General features: G+C 52.3%; 2 protein-coding genes across 2 annotated transcripts; both read right to left on the bottom strand.

Annotated features, from left to right (window-relative positions):
* Positions 1 to 220: 220 nt before the first annotated feature.
* MOV10 (Mov10 RNA helicase) lies at positions 221 to 7816 on the bottom strand. The gene is made up of 22 exons (XM_062013800.1): positions 7597 to 7816; positions 6364 to 6460; positions 5976 to 6241; positions 5615 to 5850; positions 5295 to 5535; positions 5010 to 5126; positions 4775 to 4928; positions 4535 to 4689; positions 4251 to 4427; positions 3700 to 3847; positions 3457 to 3618; positions 3063 to 3166; positions 2798 to 2895; positions 2587 to 2706; positions 2396 to 2498; positions 2155 to 2278; positions 1877 to 2068; positions 1691 to 1765; positions 1483 to 1608; positions 1233 to 1321; positions 840 to 961; positions 221 to 667 (listed from the first exon to the last, which is right to left on the bottom strand). The coding sequence occupies exons 1-21, from the start codon at positions 7728 to 7730 to the stop codon at positions 847 to 849; spliced, it is 3033 nt and encodes a 1010-aa protein (XP_061869784.1). The 5' UTR covers positions 7731 to 7816; the 3' UTR covers positions 221 to 667; positions 840 to 846.
* Positions 7817 to 10350: 2534 nt separating this feature from the next.
* Positions 10351 to 21213, bottom strand: CAPZA1 (capping actin protein of muscle Z-line subunit alpha 1). Its single transcript, XM_062013524.1, has 10 exons — positions 21134 to 21213; positions 16563 to 16626; positions 16298 to 16349; positions 15408 to 15471; positions 14056 to 14262; positions 13560 to 13639; positions 13056 to 13134; positions 12493 to 12564; positions 11877 to 11939; positions 10351 to 11389 (listed from the first exon to the last, which is right to left on the bottom strand). Exons 1-10 carry the CDS (start codon positions 21170 to 21172, stop codon positions 11249 to 11251), a joined length of 861 nt encoding a protein of 286 aa, XP_061869508.1. The 5' UTR covers positions 21173 to 21213; the 3' UTR covers positions 10351 to 11248.
* Positions 21214 to 21280: the final 67 nt, after the last annotated feature.

Raw genomic sequence — 21280 nt, 5'->3', positions numbered from 1 at the left:
TTGTCACCATGTATTTGGGTAAGACCCATGCAGCAGCTTCCATGGGAAAGGCTGGGTGGGAGTTCCCCAGTGTACCCAGTCCCTGCTGGGATTGTCCTGTGGTTGCTGCTGGAGCCATCCTTCCTCTGTACCCATCCTGGAGCAGGGCAGGGCAAACCTCTCCCTGCTCCAGCAGTCTCAGCTGTGGCAGCAAGGCTCAGGACTCAACATCAGTGCACAGTTTTTCTCTATAAACATTTATTCCAGGGGGAAAAAAAACAGTGAAGTGTATCTGCCAGCTGTGAGGCCAGGGGTTGCCCAGGTGCCCTGCTGATGGCCTGCACACCAGTCACCCAGCACAGCAGCCCTGAGCTCCTCTGCCCACCCAGTGATGCCCTGCAGAGGCTGCACCCTCGCCTAAGCCAGCCCTTGAACGGTGAGACCACAGAGAATCGGGTTTCGACCATTTAAAGTGGAGAGTGGGCCCTGTTCCGCTCTGCAAGGGGAGATGGGTGGACTGTGGGGGCTTGGCTGGCACCAGAGGTTGGCAGGACCCTGTTGCCTGCTGGGCTTGGCTCCATCTCCACAGGGATGGCTGAGGTGAGGGGAGCAGGCGGCTGCTGCAGGCCAGGGACAGGCTGAGGGAGGCTGGAGCTGCACCGGGCTTCTCCTTCCCCAGGTGGGTTTCCTGCAGAGAAACCTCATGGCAGAGCTGGCCCCTGACTGGGAGGGGACAGGCAGCCCCCAAACCTATCTTGAGCCCCATCTTACTGCAGGAGAAGCATCCCAGTGCCCTCAAACACGCAGCCCCTGGCTCCTGCCCCTGCCCCGCTGTGCCAGCAGCTCCCAGCTCCGCTCACCTCCCTGCTACTCGCCGAGGTGCAGCGCCTGGAGCTCGTTGGCAAGGCCATCCTGTGCCTGGCTCTGCTCCTCGTAGGGGTAGCCTGTGTAGCCACCCTTCTCCCTGCAGTACCTGAGGAACCTGTGGGCACAGAGTGAGAGGAACGTGGGCAGGAGCTGGCAATGGCCTCGCTGCACACAATGGCCTCGTTGGCCACAATGATGCTCACTGCACTGGCCTCACTGCCCACGATCATCCTCACTGGCCTCACTGCCCACGATCATCCTCACTGGCCTCACTGCCACAGATGCCAGGGAAGCACAAGGCAGGTGCTTGTGAGCATCATCTGCAGAGGGGACCAGGCACAGCCTCTGGACAATCCCAGGTCCTCCAACCCTGCCCAAAGACTCACCTCTGCCAGTGCTGGTCCTTGCAGAGCACGGCTGGGTTCCCCACCATGATCAGCAGAGCCTTGGCCCTGGTGATGGCCACATTGAACCTCTGGAAAGAGAACAAGAGCGAGGGCTTTACCCTGCAGCAGCACCTCTTGGTGCCCTCCCCAGTGCAGGTAGCTCTGGTGTGGGACCAAGCAACCAGAGCAGCTCTGCCTGGCTGTGGGACACAGGAGGGGAGTTGGGGGTGCCAAGGGGCATCATTGGTACCTTGGGGTTCTTCAGGAAACCCAGCCTGAACTTCTGGTCGAGCTGGGAGTACTGGGTGCTGCTGCGTACCGTGGAGATGAGGATGACGAGACGCTCCTGGCCCTGGAACTCCTCCACGGAGCCCACCTGGGGTAGGGGCAGGAGGTGAGGGGCTGGGACTGGCAGAGTCCCTCTGCCCATGTCAGGGTGGGCTCCCTCCACCCTGTACCTTCAGCAGGCCGATGTCTGGCAGCGCCCGCAGGTCCCTGTCCAGGGAGGTGATGGCTCTCCGGATCTTCTCCACCTGTGGGGAAGCACCAGCTGCCACAGCGACGTCCTCACGAGCCAGCCCCAGGGCTGCCCTTCGTCCCACTGCCCCCCTGGCCCCTGGCTCCTCCAGAGCCATCCCCCTCACCTGCTTTCTGTAGGGAGAGATGATGCCAATGTCCTTGGGTGAGATGTTGGGGCAGCCCCTCTTGCCCTGGCTCTGCAGCAGCTTCTTGACGTAGTCGACCAGCACCTCGATCTCGGCTGTGTTGAAGAACGAGGGGCTCCTGGCTTCTCGCCGGTCTTCCCCACAAACCCCGTGGAAGATGATGGGGAAGCCCTGGGGATGGAGAGCATTAGGCTCTGCTCTGCCTGTGGTTCATGGTCTCCTCTGCTCTGGTCCCTGTCCCTGCTGCCCCTGCTCACTCTGGTGGGAAGTTCCTTCCAGTTGCAATACAGACTCCGGACATCCAGCTCGTCGCCCTCGTAAGCTTTGAGCTCGCTGTCGTAGAAGAGCTCGTTGGGGATCCTGAGGATGGCCTCGTGGGACCTGGCAGAGGCAGGACATTGCCCAGGGTGGATGCCATGCAGCCCCAGCACGCTCCCAGATCCTGCCCTGAGCTGTGCTGGGCAGAGCAGCCCCATCCCAGCCTGGCCTCGTCCCTACCTGTAGTTCCAGAGCAGTTTGGTGACAAACTGTGGGTTGTATCCTCTGTCTGACTTCTTGTACAGGGGGTTGTGCAGCATCAGCCTCTCCAGCAACGAGGTGCCTGCACCCAGTGAGACCCCACCATGGCTCTCTGCGAGGCTGCTGGGCACCAGGGTGCTGCCAGTGCTCCTCCCCCTCTCCCTACTCACCCAAACCATGCTCCATGGCCAGTGGTGACCTCAGGACGGGGCCCAGCTGCTGGGGATCTCCTGCCAGCACCAGCTGCCCCCCATTGGGGTTGGTCTTCTGGTCCATGGCAGTCAGGATCCCTGGGCACAAAAAGAGCTCAGCAGGGCACAGGGGAGAACCTTGGGCCATGTAGAAATGCTGGTCCCCAAGACAGCAGCTTTGACCACTCACCTGCAATGGCCACCACGCTCTCTGGCTCTACTGCTTGGCCACACTCATCAATGAATACATGGGAGAAAAACCCTGAGGGGAAGTTGGCTGACACCAGCCTGGAAGGAGAGGTGGAGTGAGGCTACCTCAGCATCCCTGCCCTGGCTGGCCATCTTTCCTCCCCTGGCTTTCCTCCTTGCTGCCCACCATCCCTCCCCTGCAGCCCAGCACAGGCTGCTCACAGGGCAGCCCAGGGGGTGATGGGGACAATCTCAGCTCCTCCAACCTTCCTGCTGTCACCAGCGTGGTGATGAGGATCCGGTAACGCCCCAGGTACTCCTTGCTCGGGTACACGTAGCAGCTCTGCTCGTTGTCCCAGTTGCAGCAGGGCTGAAACACAGGATGAGACTCTTAGGAAGAACTTTTTCCTTGAGAGGGTTGTCAGCCCCTGTGCCAGGCTGCCCAGGGAGCTGAGGGGAGCACTGGAGGGATCCCAAAGTGAGGTGCTGAGGGCTGTGGGTCAGTGCTGGGCTGGGCAGGGTGAGGGCAGGGCTGGGACTGCAGCAGCTTCAAGGGCTTCTCCAACCCAAATGATTCTCTGACTCTACAACTCTGCTGTCTGGAGGCACTGCCAGCACAGATATGCCAGGGGGGACCAGGACAGAGTGGCAGGGCCATACCCTGATATCAGTGGGCACCTCCTGGTAGTTCCTGGAGCTGGCCAGGACCCTGTAGATGTGGCGGGGAGCGATGTCCTTGATGAGGCGCTGGCACAGCAGATCTGCAGCACTGTTGGACGGGGCACAGGCCAAGATCCGGGCGTCCTTGAAGCACGTCCACACCTGGGTGAGAGCAGGGAGCAATGGCACTGAGCCCCACAGGCCAGCAATGCCTGGGGCTGGGGCTGGGCACTGGCCACTCACCTGCTTGATGGCCTCAACCACCGTGACTGTCTTGCCAGTCCCAGGAGGGCCAAAGATGAGGTATGGGGCTGGCCTGGACATGCCCATCACAATTTGTGTCACAGCTCTGCACTGCTCCTCATTGGCCTGCAGCTTGCGGTCGAACCACCTGCGGGAGCAGAGGCTGAATGTGATGGGTCCCCAACCTCCCCTGTCCCCATCCAATCCCCCTATCCCCATCCATCCCCTCCTGTCTCTATCCATCTTCTCCTATCCCCATCCAACCCCTCCTGCCCCCATCCAACCCTCCCTGTCCCCATCCATCCCCCTTGTCCCCATCCATCCCCTTTGTCCCCATCCATCCCCTCCTGTCCACATCCATCCCCCTGTCCCCATCCCTCCCCTCCTGCCCCTATCCATCCCCTCCTGTCCCCATCCAACCTCCCTGTCCCATCCATCCCCTCCTATCCCCATCCATCTCCTCCTGCCCCTATCCATCCCCTGTCCACCTCCATTGCCCGTCCCCTCCTGTGCCCATCCATCCCTTCTGTCCTGCAGGCACAGGGACTCACCGGGGCTGGAAGGTGCCTGTGAAGAGAGACTTGTGGCAGGAGGCAGAGGGGAAGAGGAGGCTGGACAAGCCACACTTGATGGCCATTTCTGCAGCCCGGTGCTGGACCTGCAGCGGCAGCCGGTTGAAGGTGAAGGTCACGTCGAACTTCATGTTGTTCACAAACTTCCTCTGCAGCCTAGGAAGGAGCAGTGTGAGTGGGACCCAGGGACCCACACCTTCCCTCACCCTTCCCACCTTGGCCTTTGGCACATCTGAGCCTGGCCAGGGCTGGACACCACTCACTTGGAGGAGAAGCCCAGCCTGACCTTCTCCAGCTCCACGCTGTGCACGTAGCCCTTGTACCGGACGAGCGGGGAGTGCTCCCGCTCGCTGCTCAGGGAGGCGAAGAGATGGTCGCCCCTCAGCACAGACGGGCGGTTCTCAGCCACACCGGGCACCTGTGCCAATGGTGATGGTGATGCCAGGCACCCTGAGAGCCCTGGCAGCCCTCCTGCACACCCCCCCCCAGCTCCCCATACGCACGTCAAGGGCCAGCAGCCCCCTGTCCTGCACCATGGACACGTCCTGCATGTCGTAGCGACGGATGTCCACCTCCATCTGGATCTCCTCCAGTTGCAGCAGCAGCTGGAACTTCTGCTGGTAGTTCCCAGTCTGCAGGGGGGCCTCCAGCTGTGACCTGTGGGCAGCAGGGACATCACAGTGCTGTGGGTGGGAGGTGCAGGGATGGGCAGCGTTGCCCTCACCCCACAGCACTCACTGCATGGTAGCCCAGCTGGAGCCGCTGTTGGATCCAGCCAGGATGGTGTCCTTGAGGCTCTTGGGGTACTGGTAGGTTTTCAGAGGGATTTCCCTCTCCAGTTCACTTTTCAGGGAGCTGGGAGAAAGGGACAAGAGTGCTGCAGGGGCTGGATCCCCAGTGAGCAGCGTGTCCCCAGCCCTCTGCCACCGGCCGTGGCGTGGGGATGAGGCACTGCCACACTTCCCAAGCAGCTGAGCCTTGAACCCTCTAGGCAGTCTGGCAGCAGGTGACCCCTCTCAGTACCTGTCTGGAGGGATGCCCTCCTCGATGACAACAGTAACAGGGCGCTGGAGGCTGGCCTGGTATGGCTGGAAAGGTGCTGAGGGCCCCAGGTCCTGGGCCAGTTGGCTCTCAGCAACAGCAGCGATCCAGCGCCCCATCATGAAGGACCCATCTGGCTCTTTGGTGAACTTGAAGACCATCACAGCGTGGAAGCAGCCGTTGCAGGTGACCAGGCACTTCACCTTCATGGGGTACCTGCCACCTGTGAGGCAGAGAGGTGAGAGCTGGGTCCTACATCTCCTCAGGTTGGGCAGGGAGTGGAGCAGGGGCTGGGGCCCTACCTGGGTGCAGCAGCAGGGGCTGGCCTTGTGTCACCCCCTGCTCATCCACAGAGAACTCCCACGACTGCTGGAGCAGAAAATGCTGCTGCAGTGTCACAGCCTCTGCCCCACGGTTCTGCACCACGAGGGTCACGTGCCGAGGCTCACTGGGCACCACGGGGAAGCGGATGTGCCCGTTGCCCTGGTCGTGCTCTGACACGACCTCTACCCCGTGCTTCCCACAGATGAACTCATCCCTGGGGGAAGAGAGGATCAGGCTTTCCTAACCAGGCTGAGGAGTCCCTGGGGCTGTCCCAGGGCAGGGTGGGGAGTCCCTGGGGCTGTGCCAGGGCAGGCGTGGGCAGGGTGTTGCTGGTCGTACCGCTTCTTGGCACGGCTCTGGCCCGCTGGCTGACTGGAGCTGGGCTGCTGTGCTGAGGCTGATGCAGATGCAGATGTAGATGTAGGGCTGGGCTGCTGTGCTGAGGCTGATGCAGATGCAGATGCAGATGCAGATGCAGAGCTGGGCTGCTGCCCTGAGGCAGATGCAGATGCAGAGCTGGGCTGCTGCCCTGAGGCAGATGCAGATGCAGATGCCAATGTCCTGGGTCTCCGGTACTGATCTGCAACCACCACACGCCTCCTCTCCTGCAAGGGGCACTCAGCATCAGCATGACCCCAGGGTATTGCTGAGGGTCAGGGGCTCCTACAGAGCCATTCCCAGGGGCTGTGGGAGCTGCTGTGCTGCCCCAGCCTGGGGCATCTCTCACCTTCTTGAAGTGCACTAACTCTCTCTGCACTTCTGCCTGGTGAGTCACCTTCAGCGCGTACAGGATGCAGGAGAAGTTGGGCAGTTTTATGTCAACCCTGCACAGAAAAGGATGAGAGGTTTCTGTGTGGGCTGGAGCACAGCTGGGCTGCCAGGGGCACAGGCAGCTAAGCTGTGGCACAGTTGTTACAGCTGTACCATGGCCACTCCAGCTGTGCTACACCATTCCTGTCTGACCCTGACAGCCCTCTCCCTGCCAGTGCTCAAGCAGCAGCAGGGCAAGGACACATCCTCGACCCCAGATCCTCCACAGAAGAGGCCATTCAGAGGGGTCAGCCCCACAGATCCTCCAAGATGCCTCCCCAGGTATGTCCTGCTGCATCCCAGGGCACGTCCCACAGCCTGCTGCCAGCCTGAACCCTGGCTTTGGCAATGATTAACAGTGGTGACATTGCACAAGGGCCAGCGTGACCAGTGTCAGGAGGGTGAGGTGGAGAGCGTGGCAGGCAACGAGTGTCTGAGGCTGTGTCCAGGTAGCTGCTGGGGGACTCATGCAGCTGGGGAACATGCCAGCAGAGCTGTGGTGAGATGGAGGGGTTTGAGGGGCACACAGGGATGGTGTCTGGAGAGTTAGCTCTGCATCTTGCTGCATCCACAACCCAGCAGGACACGGGTGGCCCCAGCAATGCTGCTCTTTGCTCTGAGCTTGGAAAGAACAGTGCCCCTGCATTTGGGTTTAACTGCTCCAGGTGGTCCTTGTTGCTGGGAAAGCACCATTCTCCTCCATCCCACCCTGCCAGGTGATAAAGGAGAGCCCCTGAAGACTCTACTTGCTTCCCATTACCACTTTCACACAGCTCCTGGCTGGAGTTGGCCTGACCCCCTACATGAAGCCCTAGGAATGCTGACTGGGGGGACCAGGGATGCCGTCTGTGGGGATCACCCCGAGTGATGCTGTCTGTGGGGATCACCCCGGGTGATGCCGTCTGTGGGGATCACCCCGGGTGATGCCGTCTGGGGGGATCACCCCGGGTGATGCCGTCTGTGGGGATCACCCCGGGTGATGCCGTCTGGGGGGATCATCCCGGGTGATGCCGTCTGGGGGGATCACCCCGGGTGATGCCGTCTGGGGGGATCACCCCGAGTGATGCCGTCTGGGGGGATCACCCCGGGTGATGCTGTCTGTGGGGATCACCCCGGGTGATGCTGCCCGGGTCCGGCCGAGGGCTCTCACCTGCCCCGGAACTCCAGGTTGTAGATGCTGCGCAGCGTGTCCCGCCGGTTCTCCCGCTCCCGGGCTGTGTCCTGCAGGAACTGCACGAACTGCTCTCCCCACCGCCTGGTCTCGGACACGCTGAACCGCGGCATGGCTGTACCGAGCTGTGCCGAGCTGTTCGGGGCTATGCTGACGTGTGTAGGGCTGAGCTGGGCTGGGGTGTGTCGGGCTGTTCCGTTGCTGGTCCTGTGAGAGGAGAAACGAAAGTGAAAGGGGCTGTTCGGGCTGCGAACCCGCCCGCCCGGGGCTGGGGACGGGGCGGGGGGGGAGCGGAGGCGGCTCCTGCCCCGCAGCATCGTCCCGGGATGAGCCTGGTCCGGGACTTGGCACCACGCAGAGTGGCGAGGATTTGCCCTGAGTGGTTGCGTGCTGGGACCCCGAGGGATGCACAAACATTCTCCCCTTTCCCCTCCCGGGCTACCCCAGCAGGAGCAAATAAGCGCCCGAAGCGGGCTGAGGTTGCAGGGTCGGGAGAAGCTGAAGTGGCGAGTGCCAAAGGTCTGGGCTAGTTGCCATCGAGCCCGGGGTGGTGTGAGAGACGGCTCAGGGGGGTGGGAGAGGGGCCCGGCTGTGCTGCCCGGTGAACGCGGCAGCAGCAGCAGCGAGGGTTGGTGCCTGTGTCTCTGGTTTGCTGTGTGTCCAGCCTCTAGCCTGCCTGGTGAGGATGGTGATCCCTGACCTGCTTCTGTGAACTGGCTGGGGCTGCTCATGGTGCTGCTCGGGAGCTGCTTTTGCTTTGTCTGTGGCCCAAGGACGTTGGGGTAAGTCTGGTGTTTTTCCTTAGCTGGGATTGGCTTTTAGCCTGGCTCAAGCTCTGCTGATGATGCAGAGGTGGCTGATGCTGTCAGGCCCTTCCAGGGTTGTGGGAGGGCTCTGGGGCTTGAAAAACTCAGGTATTGCTTGTAAGCCTTTCATATATTACAGGTAGAATCCTGCAGCTTTTAGCTTTGGTCTTGCAAAGAGATGGGAAAACTCTTTCCTTGGTGTGCTGCTGTCCCTGGCTCAGCCAAGCTGCAAGTGCCTTCTACCTGTCATTCACCTGGTGTCAGCCTTTGACTTTTGTGTGCTTCCAAAGAGCCAGCCCAGGATCCATGTTGCTCTGGAGCTGGTCAAAGTCTGCTGAAAGTTCTAGTTGGCAGCAGACTGAGGTTTAAGGATGAGAATTCCTCTGGGCACAAATCGCTGCTGGGCTCTGTGCCCCAAGGTGGGGGGAGATCCCAAGGGTGCTGCTTTTCCAGGGAAGACATAGGAGCTGGGAAGGGGCCAGGACTGAGACAGCTGAGGCTGCTGTAGAGAAGGTTGGTGGGGGAGAAGGACCAGGAGACTGAAAGGATGATTAGGGACAGATTTGGAGAAGGACAAAGAAACAGAAACAGTCTTAAGGCTGTAACAAGTGTCACTAACCTGGAGTGGGCAGAGCCCAGCCTTGAGGCAGATAAAAGCTGTGTTGTGTGCACAGCCTTATCTTGGGCTCTGCTTCAGCATCACATTCTTGGAATTGCTGCAGTGCTTGTCTGGCTGGGACCACAGCCACACACCACAGCAGCTTAGGTGCTCATGCACACAACCTTCCATCTCCCTGCAGTGCTTTGGACAGAGAGGACACCCTTCCTACAAACACCCCCTGGCAGAAGCTGCCCTTGAGCAGCTCAGTGTGTGCAAAGCCTTCAAAGGCAGCTGAGCACAAAGAGGTGAGGGAGTTAAAGACACAGACAGTGAGTGCAAAAAACCTCCTCTGCTGTTTTCTCTGGGCTGAAGTACATTCAGCTGCAGGCAGTGGAGCTGGGGAAGGAGCTGGAGCACAAGTGTGCTGGGGAGCAGCTGAGGGAATGGAGGTGAACAGCCTCAAGTTGCCCCAGGGGAGGTTGAGGTTGGAGCTGAGGCAGAACTGTCTCCCTGAGAGGGGTGTCAGCCCCTGTGCCAGGCTGCCCAGGGAGCTGGGGGAGTGCCCAGCCCTGGAGGAACCCCAAAGCCGTGGAGCTGAGGTGCTGAAGGCCAGGGGTCAGTGCTGGGCTGGGATGGGCTGGGACTGCAGCAACTTCAAGGGCTTTTCCCACTGAAATGATTCTGATTAGAGCAGTGTGACTTTTTAATGTGGAAGTTGGTAGACTCCCAGTTCCCTGGTGTGTGTACTGGGGTGGAACTCCTGTGTTCAGGCTGCTCTCTGGACATCAACCTTAAACAGAAGCAAAACCACCAAACAGACACAAGTGTGGTTAAAACACAGATGGGTGTATTTCCACGGGGCTGTTTGATACAGAGGGTGCCTGTGGGACTCGTGGTCACTCCCTACAGCAAATACAAATAGATCTTATTTAGACAACACTTCTCACAAAGCACAGACACACTGATTTTGTGGCATTCCTGTGCAAAACCTGAAGGTGACACTCAGCCAGCCCCATCCCCATCTCCCCAACCCCCTTCTCTGTGCATGTAACAGCAGGAAGACGTTGGCCAGTTTAAAACCAGAACCCAGAAGGCCCAGGGATAACCCAGTGCAAAGCAAGCCAAGTGAACTCACCAAAGGGGTTTCATTCTGCAGTGAATCCATGTTCTGTTTGAGAAAGGCAGACACCTACCTCTTCAGTCTCTTTTATGAGATGCTGCTGGGACTCCTAGTTTTGATTTTACAGGGGAAAACAAGAGTAGCACAGAGCAAGGAAAGGATCAATTCCCAAATCCCCTTCAAGTAAGAAACTGCCCACAACTGAGACAAAATGGAAAGGGTTGTTTTTAATCTCACTGTGGTGCAAGTTTATTTTGTTACACCATCCATACACCTGTGATACAAACTCTAGGAATCCTGCCACAAAGCATGAAAGCACAACATACTTATTGTTCTGTAGACATTTGCACTTTTAATCACCCTCCAGCCTACATGGATCAGCAGTGATGCAACACAGAAACTGGTAAAGATGCAGCTGGCTGATAACCGTGCACACGGGAGGGGGGGAGCAGAAAACGTGCCTCAAATCTTCAGGCTAGGGAAGGAAATAAATTAGTCCCTGGCAGAGCTGGCTGTGCAGGGATTTCTGTAAAGGATCCTGTAAACTCATTTCATGTGGTAAAATCTAACCCTGCAGGCTTTTTGCTTCGTGGAGGTCAGCACTGTGGCTAGAGGAGCTGCTGTCTCCTGCAGCGGGTCTGTCCTGCAGCGCCCGGAGCCGTTGGCAGATGTGAGGAACCTACTGGAGTACCTGGAGTGCTGCAGGTGGGTGAAGGGAATGTTCTGCACCCTCAGCTGTATTTACAATAGGGCTTTTCCAGCTAGGAAGTTTTCCAACCAGTACAATCAAAGTGATTGAAAACAGCTACTGCTGAACAATGGATGGGGCTTAATTAAAATGACCTACGAGTAAATGCAGACAGGACAGGGAGGGCTTATGCATCAGGAAACACAAAACACACAGACAACACTATTTGTTCCACAGTTCTCTCTGAGGCCAGAAAACCTGTTAACTTTGAAAGCCCTAGGGAAAAAAAATGCTGCACTGGTTTAGAAACCATCTACTTGGCATGAGACCACATCTGGGGTGGGGGGTTATTTTGCTTTCCTTTTTCCTTGCTTTCCTTTGCACACAAACACTTGTTACTCCTCCTTCCTCCCACGTTAAGCATTCTGCATCTCCTTGCCAATCTTGTAGCTGAGGATTTTGTTCCAGTCGATCTTGGTGCGGGTGACGGGGAGCTGGCGGCGTAAGGCTTTGAAGGTGGTGTCTGACATGGTCTGGTAGTTCTCACTGATGGCTGTCTGCAATGAGGAGCTTCAGTTACAGCAGGTATAAGATGAGGGGTAAGCCACAAAGCACTTAGTGCAAGGTGAAGGCAAACTACAGCCTAAATACATCACGCAGTCACCAGGGTGTGTGCAAGTGTGTGTTCAGCTCCTCTGGGTCTCCTTGGGCTTATCTACACGGAGGCTCCTTGCACACAGGCTGGGGCAGGGGAAAAAGCTGTCACACAAATTTCCTCCTCAGTAACTGTAACTGTCAGAGAGGAAAATATTTCAGACTGCCCTTCCATACTTGTTCCATGTAACCCTTTCAAATAACCCTGCAGCAAACCTCATCACTACACGTGGCTTCACATCTATATTCTTTAGACAAATACCACTGTCCTTTTCTAAGTGGTTCCTACAGTCAAGACCAGAAGCAGAATTAAGGGTCAATTTTCCATGTTTCCATCAGCTGTAACCAGAGACAGGATTCCACTGTGTTTATTTAACAACCTGATCTTACCTGGTACTCGTTTTCTGCATTTTCTATTATCTTAATAAATTCTTTTGCTGTCTGGACATCGCTCTGGAAAGGGGAAAAACACACATTGAGATGTTGGAGAGCAACTTGCAAAAGCTACACAAGAGATTTGGTTTCCTCAAATGACAGGCTGAGTAGAGACAAAGTGGATAACACCAGCAGCTTCTGCCTCATGTTTGTAGCTGGGGTGTTTTTTCACTTACTACTGATGTCTCCAAGGCTCAAAACAGAGGGATGTACTGGCTGGAGCTTGTGCTCCAAATTGAAACAGGGCTGCGCTCTAGTGAGCAGGAGGGAAGTAGATCTTCATGGTATAGATGAGGGATTTTAGGACTGTTGCTCCCTCTACTGCACTATAGGACAAAAGCATATTTTGCCTTCTTCAACTGAAGCTCTTAAGAGAAGTTTTCCAGCAGAGACTGTGCTAACAGAGTAGGACTTGATGTAGAAGGTTTCCCACGTGACTCTAAACACTGATGACACCGACCAGTCACCCCCAAATGACATTCAGGTGTAGTCACAGGAGTGCTTCAGGAGATGTTTAAGGGATTAAATAGTTGCTTTATCATGGAAAAAAAAAGTCTTTTAGCATACTTACAGAAACCTGTACAGAGTCCTGGATATCTTTATGACTAACCAGCTGGACGTTGCCATCTTCATAATAATGAACCTGAAGAGAGAGACAGAATGCAGGTTATCATTACCACTCACTTCAGCATCCCTAGAGCCCCCAAATGCTACCAGAATGGCACAGCAATGCTGTTGTGCCAGTCTTCTCTGCTTACGTGGAGGCTAAAAGCAGGATGGACTTTCTAAAAGGTTTCATTCTTTGTCAAGACTGTTCAAGATTATGTTAATGCAGTAAACGCCTAGAGTTGAAATAAGAGCAATTACAAAAGGATTCATGGTGTAGGTTTTAGCCCTATAAAGTGAAGCAGGCTTGGAAGCCTGTAGGGTAATGCTGTAACAGCTCAGACTGTAGGTGATGTGTGAAACATCAGATTTAAGGATTCATTTCTTGAATTGTAGGGTTGAAGTTTACATCTCGACTTCAGAAGGACATCTGGGCTGGATTTCAGCACCTCATTCTGAGTCAGATGCATCTGTGTAAGGGAAGCACAGTGCAGCTTCTCCTGGTACTGCCAGAAAGATGTCACTCACCTGGATTTTGAGCACTGCAGCCACTTGAGCTGTGGGTGGTGTGATGGTGAACTTCCATTCTGACCTCCAACGACCGTTCCTAAGAACAATCAAAGCGTGGAAATGATTTGCAAGGAGCTTCAGCAACCAGGAGAACCAAACTCACAAGAGCAACTTGTTTCTGCTCTTGTCTCATGACCAATATTACAGTGCTTTTAGATGGCATGGAATGACATTTCTGAAGCACAGCTGAACACAGTGCAGCACCAGTACAGACCAGCTCCAGTGTGCTCTGGAATATGTTAGGGGGTGTGGATCTAGCTTGGCTAATGCCTTTCTCTCTGGGTAGCCACACTGAAGGCTTTAGGGAAGTGCCAAGAGGGCTGCAAGGAGAAGAGACTACAGAAAAACAACTTCTGGGGAAGCCCAAGTCTACCTGCCCTTCAGACTTGAGAAGACAACAGAGGATGGGTTGGTTTGAGGACTAGCAAAGGAAGAAAAGACACTGTGTTGAAATAGTCTTACCAGAAGTTTTTGGGCTGGAACTGGTGGCTCTCAATACAGGCAATAATTGTCTGCTGCCCATCTATAGATTTACCATAAACCTGTGTTCAGAAAAAGAGTTAAAAAGGCCCAAGAGCTGAGGAAAGCCATTCTTAGTTCCTGTTCTTAGCAGCATCATGTTAGTTTGCTGTTGTGCAGTCTCACTGGGAACACAGACCACTAATTACAACATCCAACACCTCCACTTGCACATACATGCAAATAATGCCTCCTTTGAATTCACTGCAGGACTGAAGGTGTTTGGCAGTCATGACTATGAAAAATAAGGTCTAACACATCTTTCCCACTGTCTGCATCCCAAGATGTTTGCCCCCTCTTTGGAACTTGTTATTCCTAAGTTAGCAAAAAGCCTAGTGAGGATGGAGAATTCAAACACTGCTGCCCAGCACAAAGTCCACTCAAGGTACTGGCTGGTGTGGAGCAATGAACTTCCAGTGAAACAAGGTGGATACTCAACAGTACAGAAGCCGTTGGGGTAATGATCTTTCACGTAAGCTCTCAGAGCACTGTCACAGGCATCTCTCCATTGCTTTAAAGCTGATTCTGTGTCCTCAGGTTGGGGGTCACTTGCTTCTTTCCTTAAGTGATCAAACTTAAAAGACAGTTTGTTTCTTGGGTCTAAAAATCTGCCATTGCCCAGATCACCGTGTTCTGTGATTAAGACCTGTAAAAGAAGTTGAAATGAGGCCACACCATGCTGCAGTAAATGTGCAGGTTCCTGGCTTTCCCTATTTGAAATGATATCAGTGTTTCAACAGCTTCTTTCTTTGAGCTCTATCTTCACACAACCCAAGGTTTTTCAGCTGTAATTGTAATGAGGCTGCAGGTAAACTCTGTAACTCTGTCCTCAGTCTCCTGTCCCACCAATGGCTGTGCTTGGACAATGTGTGTATTTAAAGCTGGACAATCCTCATGTTACAAACAGGTGGTTTTGCTTTTAAAGTTGATTTTGCTTGTTCTCCTTCCCCATTTCTAAAGGAAACAAAGAATTTTACCCTGGAATTGACCATTTATTGCCATGTTCCACGAGGGAAAAGCTCTCTTTCTGGTCAAGAAGGGTATATAGATGTGGCTACTGCTAACAAAGCACACAGCAAAGCAGCACCATACCTTCCTTCTCCTTTGTCCCATTCACCCTAATTCTCTGGCTTCTTAAATACTAACTTGATCCTTTATTTTGTGAAGGTTGTACTGTAACTTTCTCTTGTCCAAGCTATTTCTATGGACAGCTCTCTTAAAATACCTGCCTCTCATGAACATGTCTGGGACACCAGAAAAGCTGGGTCAGTGCTTGGCTCAGAGAATAGAACAGATGGTCAGGGCAGCTTTCTGTCTTCTGTAGGTGCTTACTCTCAAAAACCCCCACAACTCTTTTGCTGGTATAATCAAAGCTACAATGTGGGTTTCAGGGTAGTTGAGAATGGATTAGAAATGAAGAGAAGTTAAAAAAACCCCACTCAACCCAAACTATTAACAATTACTACCTGTGAGCAGGTAGCAACAGAAGGATTTGTAAGTGAGCTTTAAATGAAGAGGAATCTTTAATCATTCACACTCTCTGCAGAAATCCAGGAACTTCAGCACAGGAACAATGAATTAACAAGGTAATATCACACAATACTTGAACATTTCACCTATGCTGCTTCTTTAAGAACAAAGGTTTGGTAATAGAATGATGTGTGGGAGAAGGAGGAGAGGTGATAACATGGGAGCAGATTGAAACTAGTCAATATCTTGATGAAACAAGATTGTTATTGCTTTTGCACAGTGCTGTGCTACAAATTCCAAGTGTAAAGAGTTTCCCCTTACCTGATCATCATACCCTTCTATCTTCACTGGAGTGAACTGATCCATGTTATACTGTGCAAATGCACTGTCAAGAATGAAAAGAACATGAACTTTAGCTGGACATGCACAGTTCTGACTCAAGGATAAGCAGCTGGTGTGGTTATGTATTACAGAGAATTTCCACTTAATTTGGCAAATAATACACAGGAGCACTCTTCAAAGGAGTTTTCAGTACCTTTTATTGACAATAGCTAGAAAAACCTGGGTCTATAGCCAGGCTTGTTTAGTGATAACCAGGGAAGTACAGAGTTCAAAAGCAGAACAGCAAGCAGCCTGGGGAAATATGAGCAAGCCAAGGCAGAACAGCAACACCCCAGCTACAATTTAGCAGCAAGGTAAACAAATGAGTGGACTCATATTTATAACAATTGTCTTGTGTCAAAACCTGCTGACTGATGTGTCACCTAAGCTTGAAGTGGAACCTTTTAGCATCAAAAAGCTTGTGTGAATAACCTTTAAGCACCTTTTGTTGAGGCTATGCAAGCAAACAAGACATTTTGAAAGCAGTTCTTTTTCTAGACTGAAGGATTACTCAGTATTTCAGGCTTCACTGGCTTTACAAATCATGCTTCAACAAGATCAGACACTCCTGCTGCTGCAGAGTTGAAATTTTTGGCAGGGTGCCTTCCTGTCAGTTTTATAGAGCCTCTGTAGCACAAATTCCAATGTAGGGCTTTTAAAAAGAATCACCCATACTCTTCACTATGTGTTTTGTTGGGAGGGGGATAAGGAGTTACAGGAGATTGCTTTCAATACATCAAATGGCTTTCTTTGGCACAGAATGATGGGTGTAAGAAGACATATGCATCCCTGATGGTAACCTGCCTTGTGTTTGAAATGTTAGTACTTACTGTGCTGCTCCTTCCCTGAGAAGATTGTCATTGTTGAGCAGTAACCGGACATCTGGAGAGGAGAGAGTCCAGGTAGGTTATTGGCATTTTTTTGATCAGATGTTTCTCTTTATGCATCTCATTTTCAACTCTACAAACACACCCGTTAAAATGATGAAATCATTTCAGTCAGAGTGCTTTTCCCTTGCCAATTCTTAACCTTAGAGTCTTACAATAGATGAACTGTGAAGGAAACATCCCTGATCATCTTTCCTTCTTCACTTACCATTGAATACTTCATTGAATTCTCCAGGAGGTGCATGAGTGATGAATTTTGCAGCTATACGCACCTACAACGAAGCAGAAAGGTAATTAAACTAAAGGAAAAAGAGATGATTAACTGAGTTCATACATACTGCAACCTCCACTGAAGCAACCTCCAACAAAACCATCTCTGATGGTGATAGGAAGTGCCAGGTTTAGGGAGAAGTCTAGGCACACATTGTCAAAATAGAAACAACCACTTAAACCTGATTTCTTTTCACTGGAACTGAGCAAGATAATCCCAAATGTGCTTGGGAAGAAGTGCAAATGTCACATGGACTCCTGTTAAAATGTGAACTGTACAACCTCCATAGTATGAACCTATTTAAAGACTGAATGCTGTTCTGCTCTGGCAGAGGATTTGGACTTAGATGATCTTTTGAGGTTCCTTCCAGCCCTTGTGATTCTGTGATTCCTAAACAAACCCTGCTAGTAATCAGAAACCTCAGTGCCAAGGTACATAAAGAGTGAAAAACTACTGCAGTGAAGGTGTCAGTGTAACTAGAGCTTAACCTTCAGCACAACCAGGTAGCTGAGGAGTGTCTGCCACACACTGCAGAAGGCTGGGATTCTCTGTGATGCAATGTTGTTGCTGATGAGTGGCTGAAGGAGATGCCACCACTCCCAGCAAATGCTGTGTGAGGGGTGAGAGGCTGATCCCTCTTGAAATGGAGCAGTAAATCAATTACATCAGCTGCCATGGGACTGCTTCCAGAGTTAATTATGCCTCATGGACTTTGAAAAGCTGCTGGTGTGCTCAGGGAGCAGAAGGTGGTGTGGAGATACAGAGTAAACAGCTGGCAATCAAAAGAAACAGGGGAGCTGATGGAAAGAGCCAAAGTTAACCAGAGAAGTCAGAGCCCCCAAAGGAAACCATCCAAATGTCAGTAGGTGGTTTTTTGCCTTGATCCTCCAACGGTGCCCTGGTGACTTCTAACCCTCACAGCCTGTGCCTTCTGTGGCCTGTTACTCCTCTCATCCCAAAGCAGGTTTTATTGGGAACTGAGCTGCAGTTCAGCCATGAACTCTCAGGGTAGTGGAAGAATTCAGGCATGACAATAAAAACTGAAAAGGCCAGCTCTAAGAAAACAGCTGAATGTCTGCAAACTTTGAAGGTGGCAAAGAAAAACCCCATTCTTTATAAAAAACTAATGAAACTGCACTGTGCTGTGAAATTCAAGAGACAGTGTTAGAACTCAGGCAGTCTAGGTATTGATTCTGCTGAAACCACTAGGAGTTTATGGTTTTCATAATCAAATCTTGTGTGGTTTTTACAGGACTCAAGGGAACAGAATCACCTTGGTTGACTGGAACCAGGAAATGTCACAATTTCAACCTCTCCCTTAGCATCATAAACCCCTCAAGTTTCTCCCAGCTGACCAAGCTGTGCAATCAGGCTTTCTTGCTCAATGAGGCATTTTCTGAAGATGACTGCAGAGCAGTGCAGTGCTCATTACAACTCTGATTACTTTTCATTTGGAGCAGTAAAAGGAGTGTGTATATATCCAACTACTTCAGCCAAATGTTTGCCAGAGCTGGAAATAACTTGCTTCTCTCAGTCTTCCCCCTTTTAATTAGAAGCTCTTGTTTGTATTGTTTGGCACATAATGATTTAAAGCAAGCCATGAAAGGAAAGAAACACCTTTCCAAACAAGGGGTTTATTGCCTTATTTCAACAGGATCAAGTAACAACTTTGCCTTAATTGGACTGAGCTTTGGATAAAAATAGGTTATCTTCCAAATCAGCAGCTATTTCAGACAAGAGATAGATGTTCATCATGACTTAAGTAGTTACTCTTCCCAATTAGCCTCTACTTATATATATGTATATACACACATATACACATTCTTTGTGCCTTAAGTAGTTGTGGGATACAAATGAAAACCTCAAAAGCCAGTAACTTGTGTAACTGATAAAGCATTTTCCTCTGAGTTCCTGCTTTTAGGAAAGGCTGTAAGTAAGTACACAGCAACCCTAAAAACCCAGCTCTTCCTGTTGGAAAATGTTTACTAAGTGCTGTCATTAGAACACTTTGTTGTCAAGATCTTGTTAGATTTCACTATCAGAAACTGAGCTGGTGATAAAGACCACCCAGCAGTAATTAAGAGGGACGCTGCTGCTTTTTATTTGCTGACAGTGCTGAGCACCAGCCCTAAATGGCTGAGAGACTTGTGAAATGACACCACGTGCTTATCTAAGAAAGTGCAAGTGTAAGCATTGGTGCAGGTGTATCACTGTGCTGAAGGGCTTATAAAGATCATAGATTCCCAGAATGGTAGGGGTGGGAAGGGCCTTGCAGAGCTGCTCCAGTCCCAGCCCCTGCTAAAGCAGGTTCCTCTGGCTCAGGGGGCACAGGAACGTGCCCAGGTGGGTTTGGAAACCTCTTGAGGAGGAGCCTCCACACCCTCCCTGGGCAGCCTGGGCCAGGGCTCCCTCACCTCAGCACCAAAAGAGATTCTCTTAAGTGGAACTTTTTATGTTCCAGCTTCTTTCCCTCACCCCTTGTCCTATCACTGGACACAACAGAAACAAGTGCTGCCCCAACCTCCTGACACCCACCATTTACATACTTGTAAATATTAATGAGATCCTCCCACAGTCTCTTATCCAGACTAAACAGCCCAGATAAGAGGAGATGTACCCCTCTGTGGCATGATGCTGCTCAAACACAGCCTGCAGATTAAATCCCCACATGAACAGATTCCCTTTTAGAAGGGGCTTCAGCATATGGAAAGCAAAGTCCCTAAAAAGCCATGAGATGCAAGATCTTGTCACTGGAGGTAACAATGTTGTGGCTGCAGAATTGGAAGTGGAACCCTCATGAAACTGTTTTAACAGGATGACTGTTAGGTCACTGGATTCTCATGAACAGATCTTCCTGAAGATAAAAAACAAACAAGGCAAAGTGGAGGTGGAGTCACCATTGGGTGTTGCACTTAGGGAAATGGGCTAGTGGTTGATAGGGCTGGGATAAAGGCTGGACTTGATGATCTTAAAGGTATCTTCCAGCTGAAATGATTCTATGAAAGGCTGTGAGCAAAAAGGGTTCACTTTTACAAAGTATCCCTAGCCCTGTCTCTCTCCTGGGGCAAGCAAACACAAAGCATTTAAGTCAACCAGGAGTGAAGGGCAGGAAACAGGCTGCAGAATAAATGAGATCTAAATGTCAAGGGTTTGAATTGCTGTTGGGTTTGAGAGTTGTTTTGTTTCAGATGGCAGGATGTTTGTTTGCAGAAGCACAGAAAGAAGACTTTCTGCAGTCTGACCTACTTCCTGGCCACGGTGGCCATTTCAGGTAGCACTGAGCCACGCTAGCAAAGAGAACTTCCTGCTTCTGAAATGGGGAAAGTGCCTGAGAAGGAAGCTGCTCAATTATTAAGCTGGCAAAGTCAACTTAAGCAGTCAACAGGTTACATTGCAGTAGACCTGAAAGTAAAAGGACTCCCTTAGCTTACCTAAAACATGCCAGTTGAAGGGAAAAATGAAAGCAGGCTCCAGACTTGTGGGATCCTTGAAGATCTCTGAACCTTAATGCCCTCTCCAGAATGTTCAGAAACAACACAAAAAGCTAAATGTAATATATTTATGAAGAGTAGTGGTGGATTTTTGAAGTATTGTTTGTAGGTAACCAGTGTTACCTGGCAGACAAGACAACTTAATCCTTTGTTAAATGAAACTCAGCGCTGCTTCTAAGACTGTAATGTTCCCACATTCCTACAGGAGGAACAATTTGCTCATTTCTCCTTTTCCTAGAATAAATATTGCCCTATTTGCTTCTACTTAGTCCCTTCCACCCAGTATAATTTGTAGGATCCACATCAAAGTTGCTGTCAGCAGCTGGAGCAAGCTCTTGAGGCTGTTTTGGAACTGAGGAGGTGGCATGGCACCTTTTGAAGACGTCACTAACTTTGTTAACCAGGGAAAAGAAGACAGCCTAAGAGCACAAAACGTGTTTTCCATACACAAAGACACGCCGAGGCACCTCAGCTGCACCCAGGCAATATGGAAACAGGGTGACACTTTTTTCTGTAGTGTCCGTTGACAGAACAAGGGGTAGGTGGAACAAGTTGGAACACAAGAAGTTCCACTGGAACAAGAGGAGAAAGTCCTTTGGTGCTGAGGTGAGGGAGCCCTGGCCCAGGCTGCCCAGGGAGGGTGTGGAGGCTCCTTCTCAGGAGGTTTCCAACCCCACCTGGACACGTTCCTGTGTCCCCTGAGCCAGGGGAACCTGCTGTAGCAGGGGCTGGGGCTGAAGCAGCTCTGCAGGGCCCTTCCCACCCTTAAGACTGTATGAAATCGAAGCGCAGAGCGCTCCGCCGCCCAGGAGCCGCCGATCCCCGTTCGGACGCTCCTTCACTCCCGGGAAGTGGCGGCCCGCTCGCTCTCGGGGCCCGCGCTCTCCCAGGCTTTGGGAAGCCGGGCCTCAGGCTCACCCCCGCCGCACCAGCTGAGCCTCCCCGCCACCCCCAGCCGCTGCCCTCCCCTCGGGCCGGCGGCAGCAGCCCGCCGCGGCCGCCCGGCCGCCTCCCTACCTTCTCCTCATCCGACACCCGCTCCTCGAAGTCGGCCATCTTGGCAGCTCTGGGCCCGGCCCCGCGCGGGGCACGCCGGGAGCGGCCGGTTGGGCGGCGCCGCCGGGCGGGGCGGGAAGCGCGGCTGGCGCCATGTTGGTTGAGGGC

The sequence above is a fragment of the Colius striatus genome, chromosome 22 (genome assembly GCF_028858725.1).
Source record: "Colius striatus isolate bColStr4 chromosome 22, bColStr4.1.hap1, whole genome shotgun sequence".
Lineage (NCBI taxonomy): Eukaryota > Metazoa > Chordata > Aves > Coliiformes > Coliidae > Colius > Colius striatus.
This window is presented reverse-complemented; position numbering and strand designations above follow the sequence as displayed.

Bases quoted from the DNA above. Each gene is read 5' to 3' on its own strand.
- CAPZA1 (XM_062013524.1), bottom strand. From the start codon at position 21,172: ATGGCCGACTTCGAGGAGCGGGTGTCGGATGAGGAGAAG. The intron at 16,627-21,133 runs GTAGGGAGGCGG...GCTTCGTTGTAG, and splicing joins GGGTGTCGGATGAGGAGAAG to GTGCGTATAGCTGCAAAATT. The intron at 14,263-15,407 runs GTAAGGGGAAAC...CTTCTTTTACAG, and splicing joins TAGAAGGGTATGATGATCAG to GTCTTAATCACAGAACACGG.
- MOV10 (XM_062013800.1), bottom strand. From the start codon at position 7,730: ATGCCGCGGTTCAGCGTGTCCGAGACCAGGCGGTGGGGAGAGCAGTTC. The intron at 2,896-3,062 runs GTTGGAGGAGCT...CTCTCCTTCCAG, and splicing joins ACGCTGGTGACAGCAGGAAG to GCTGGTGTCAGCCAACTTCC. The intron at 2,499-2,586 runs GTGAGTAGGGAG...CACTGGGTGCAG, and splicing joins GGCCATGGAGCATGGTTTGG to GCACCTCGTTGCTGGAGAGG.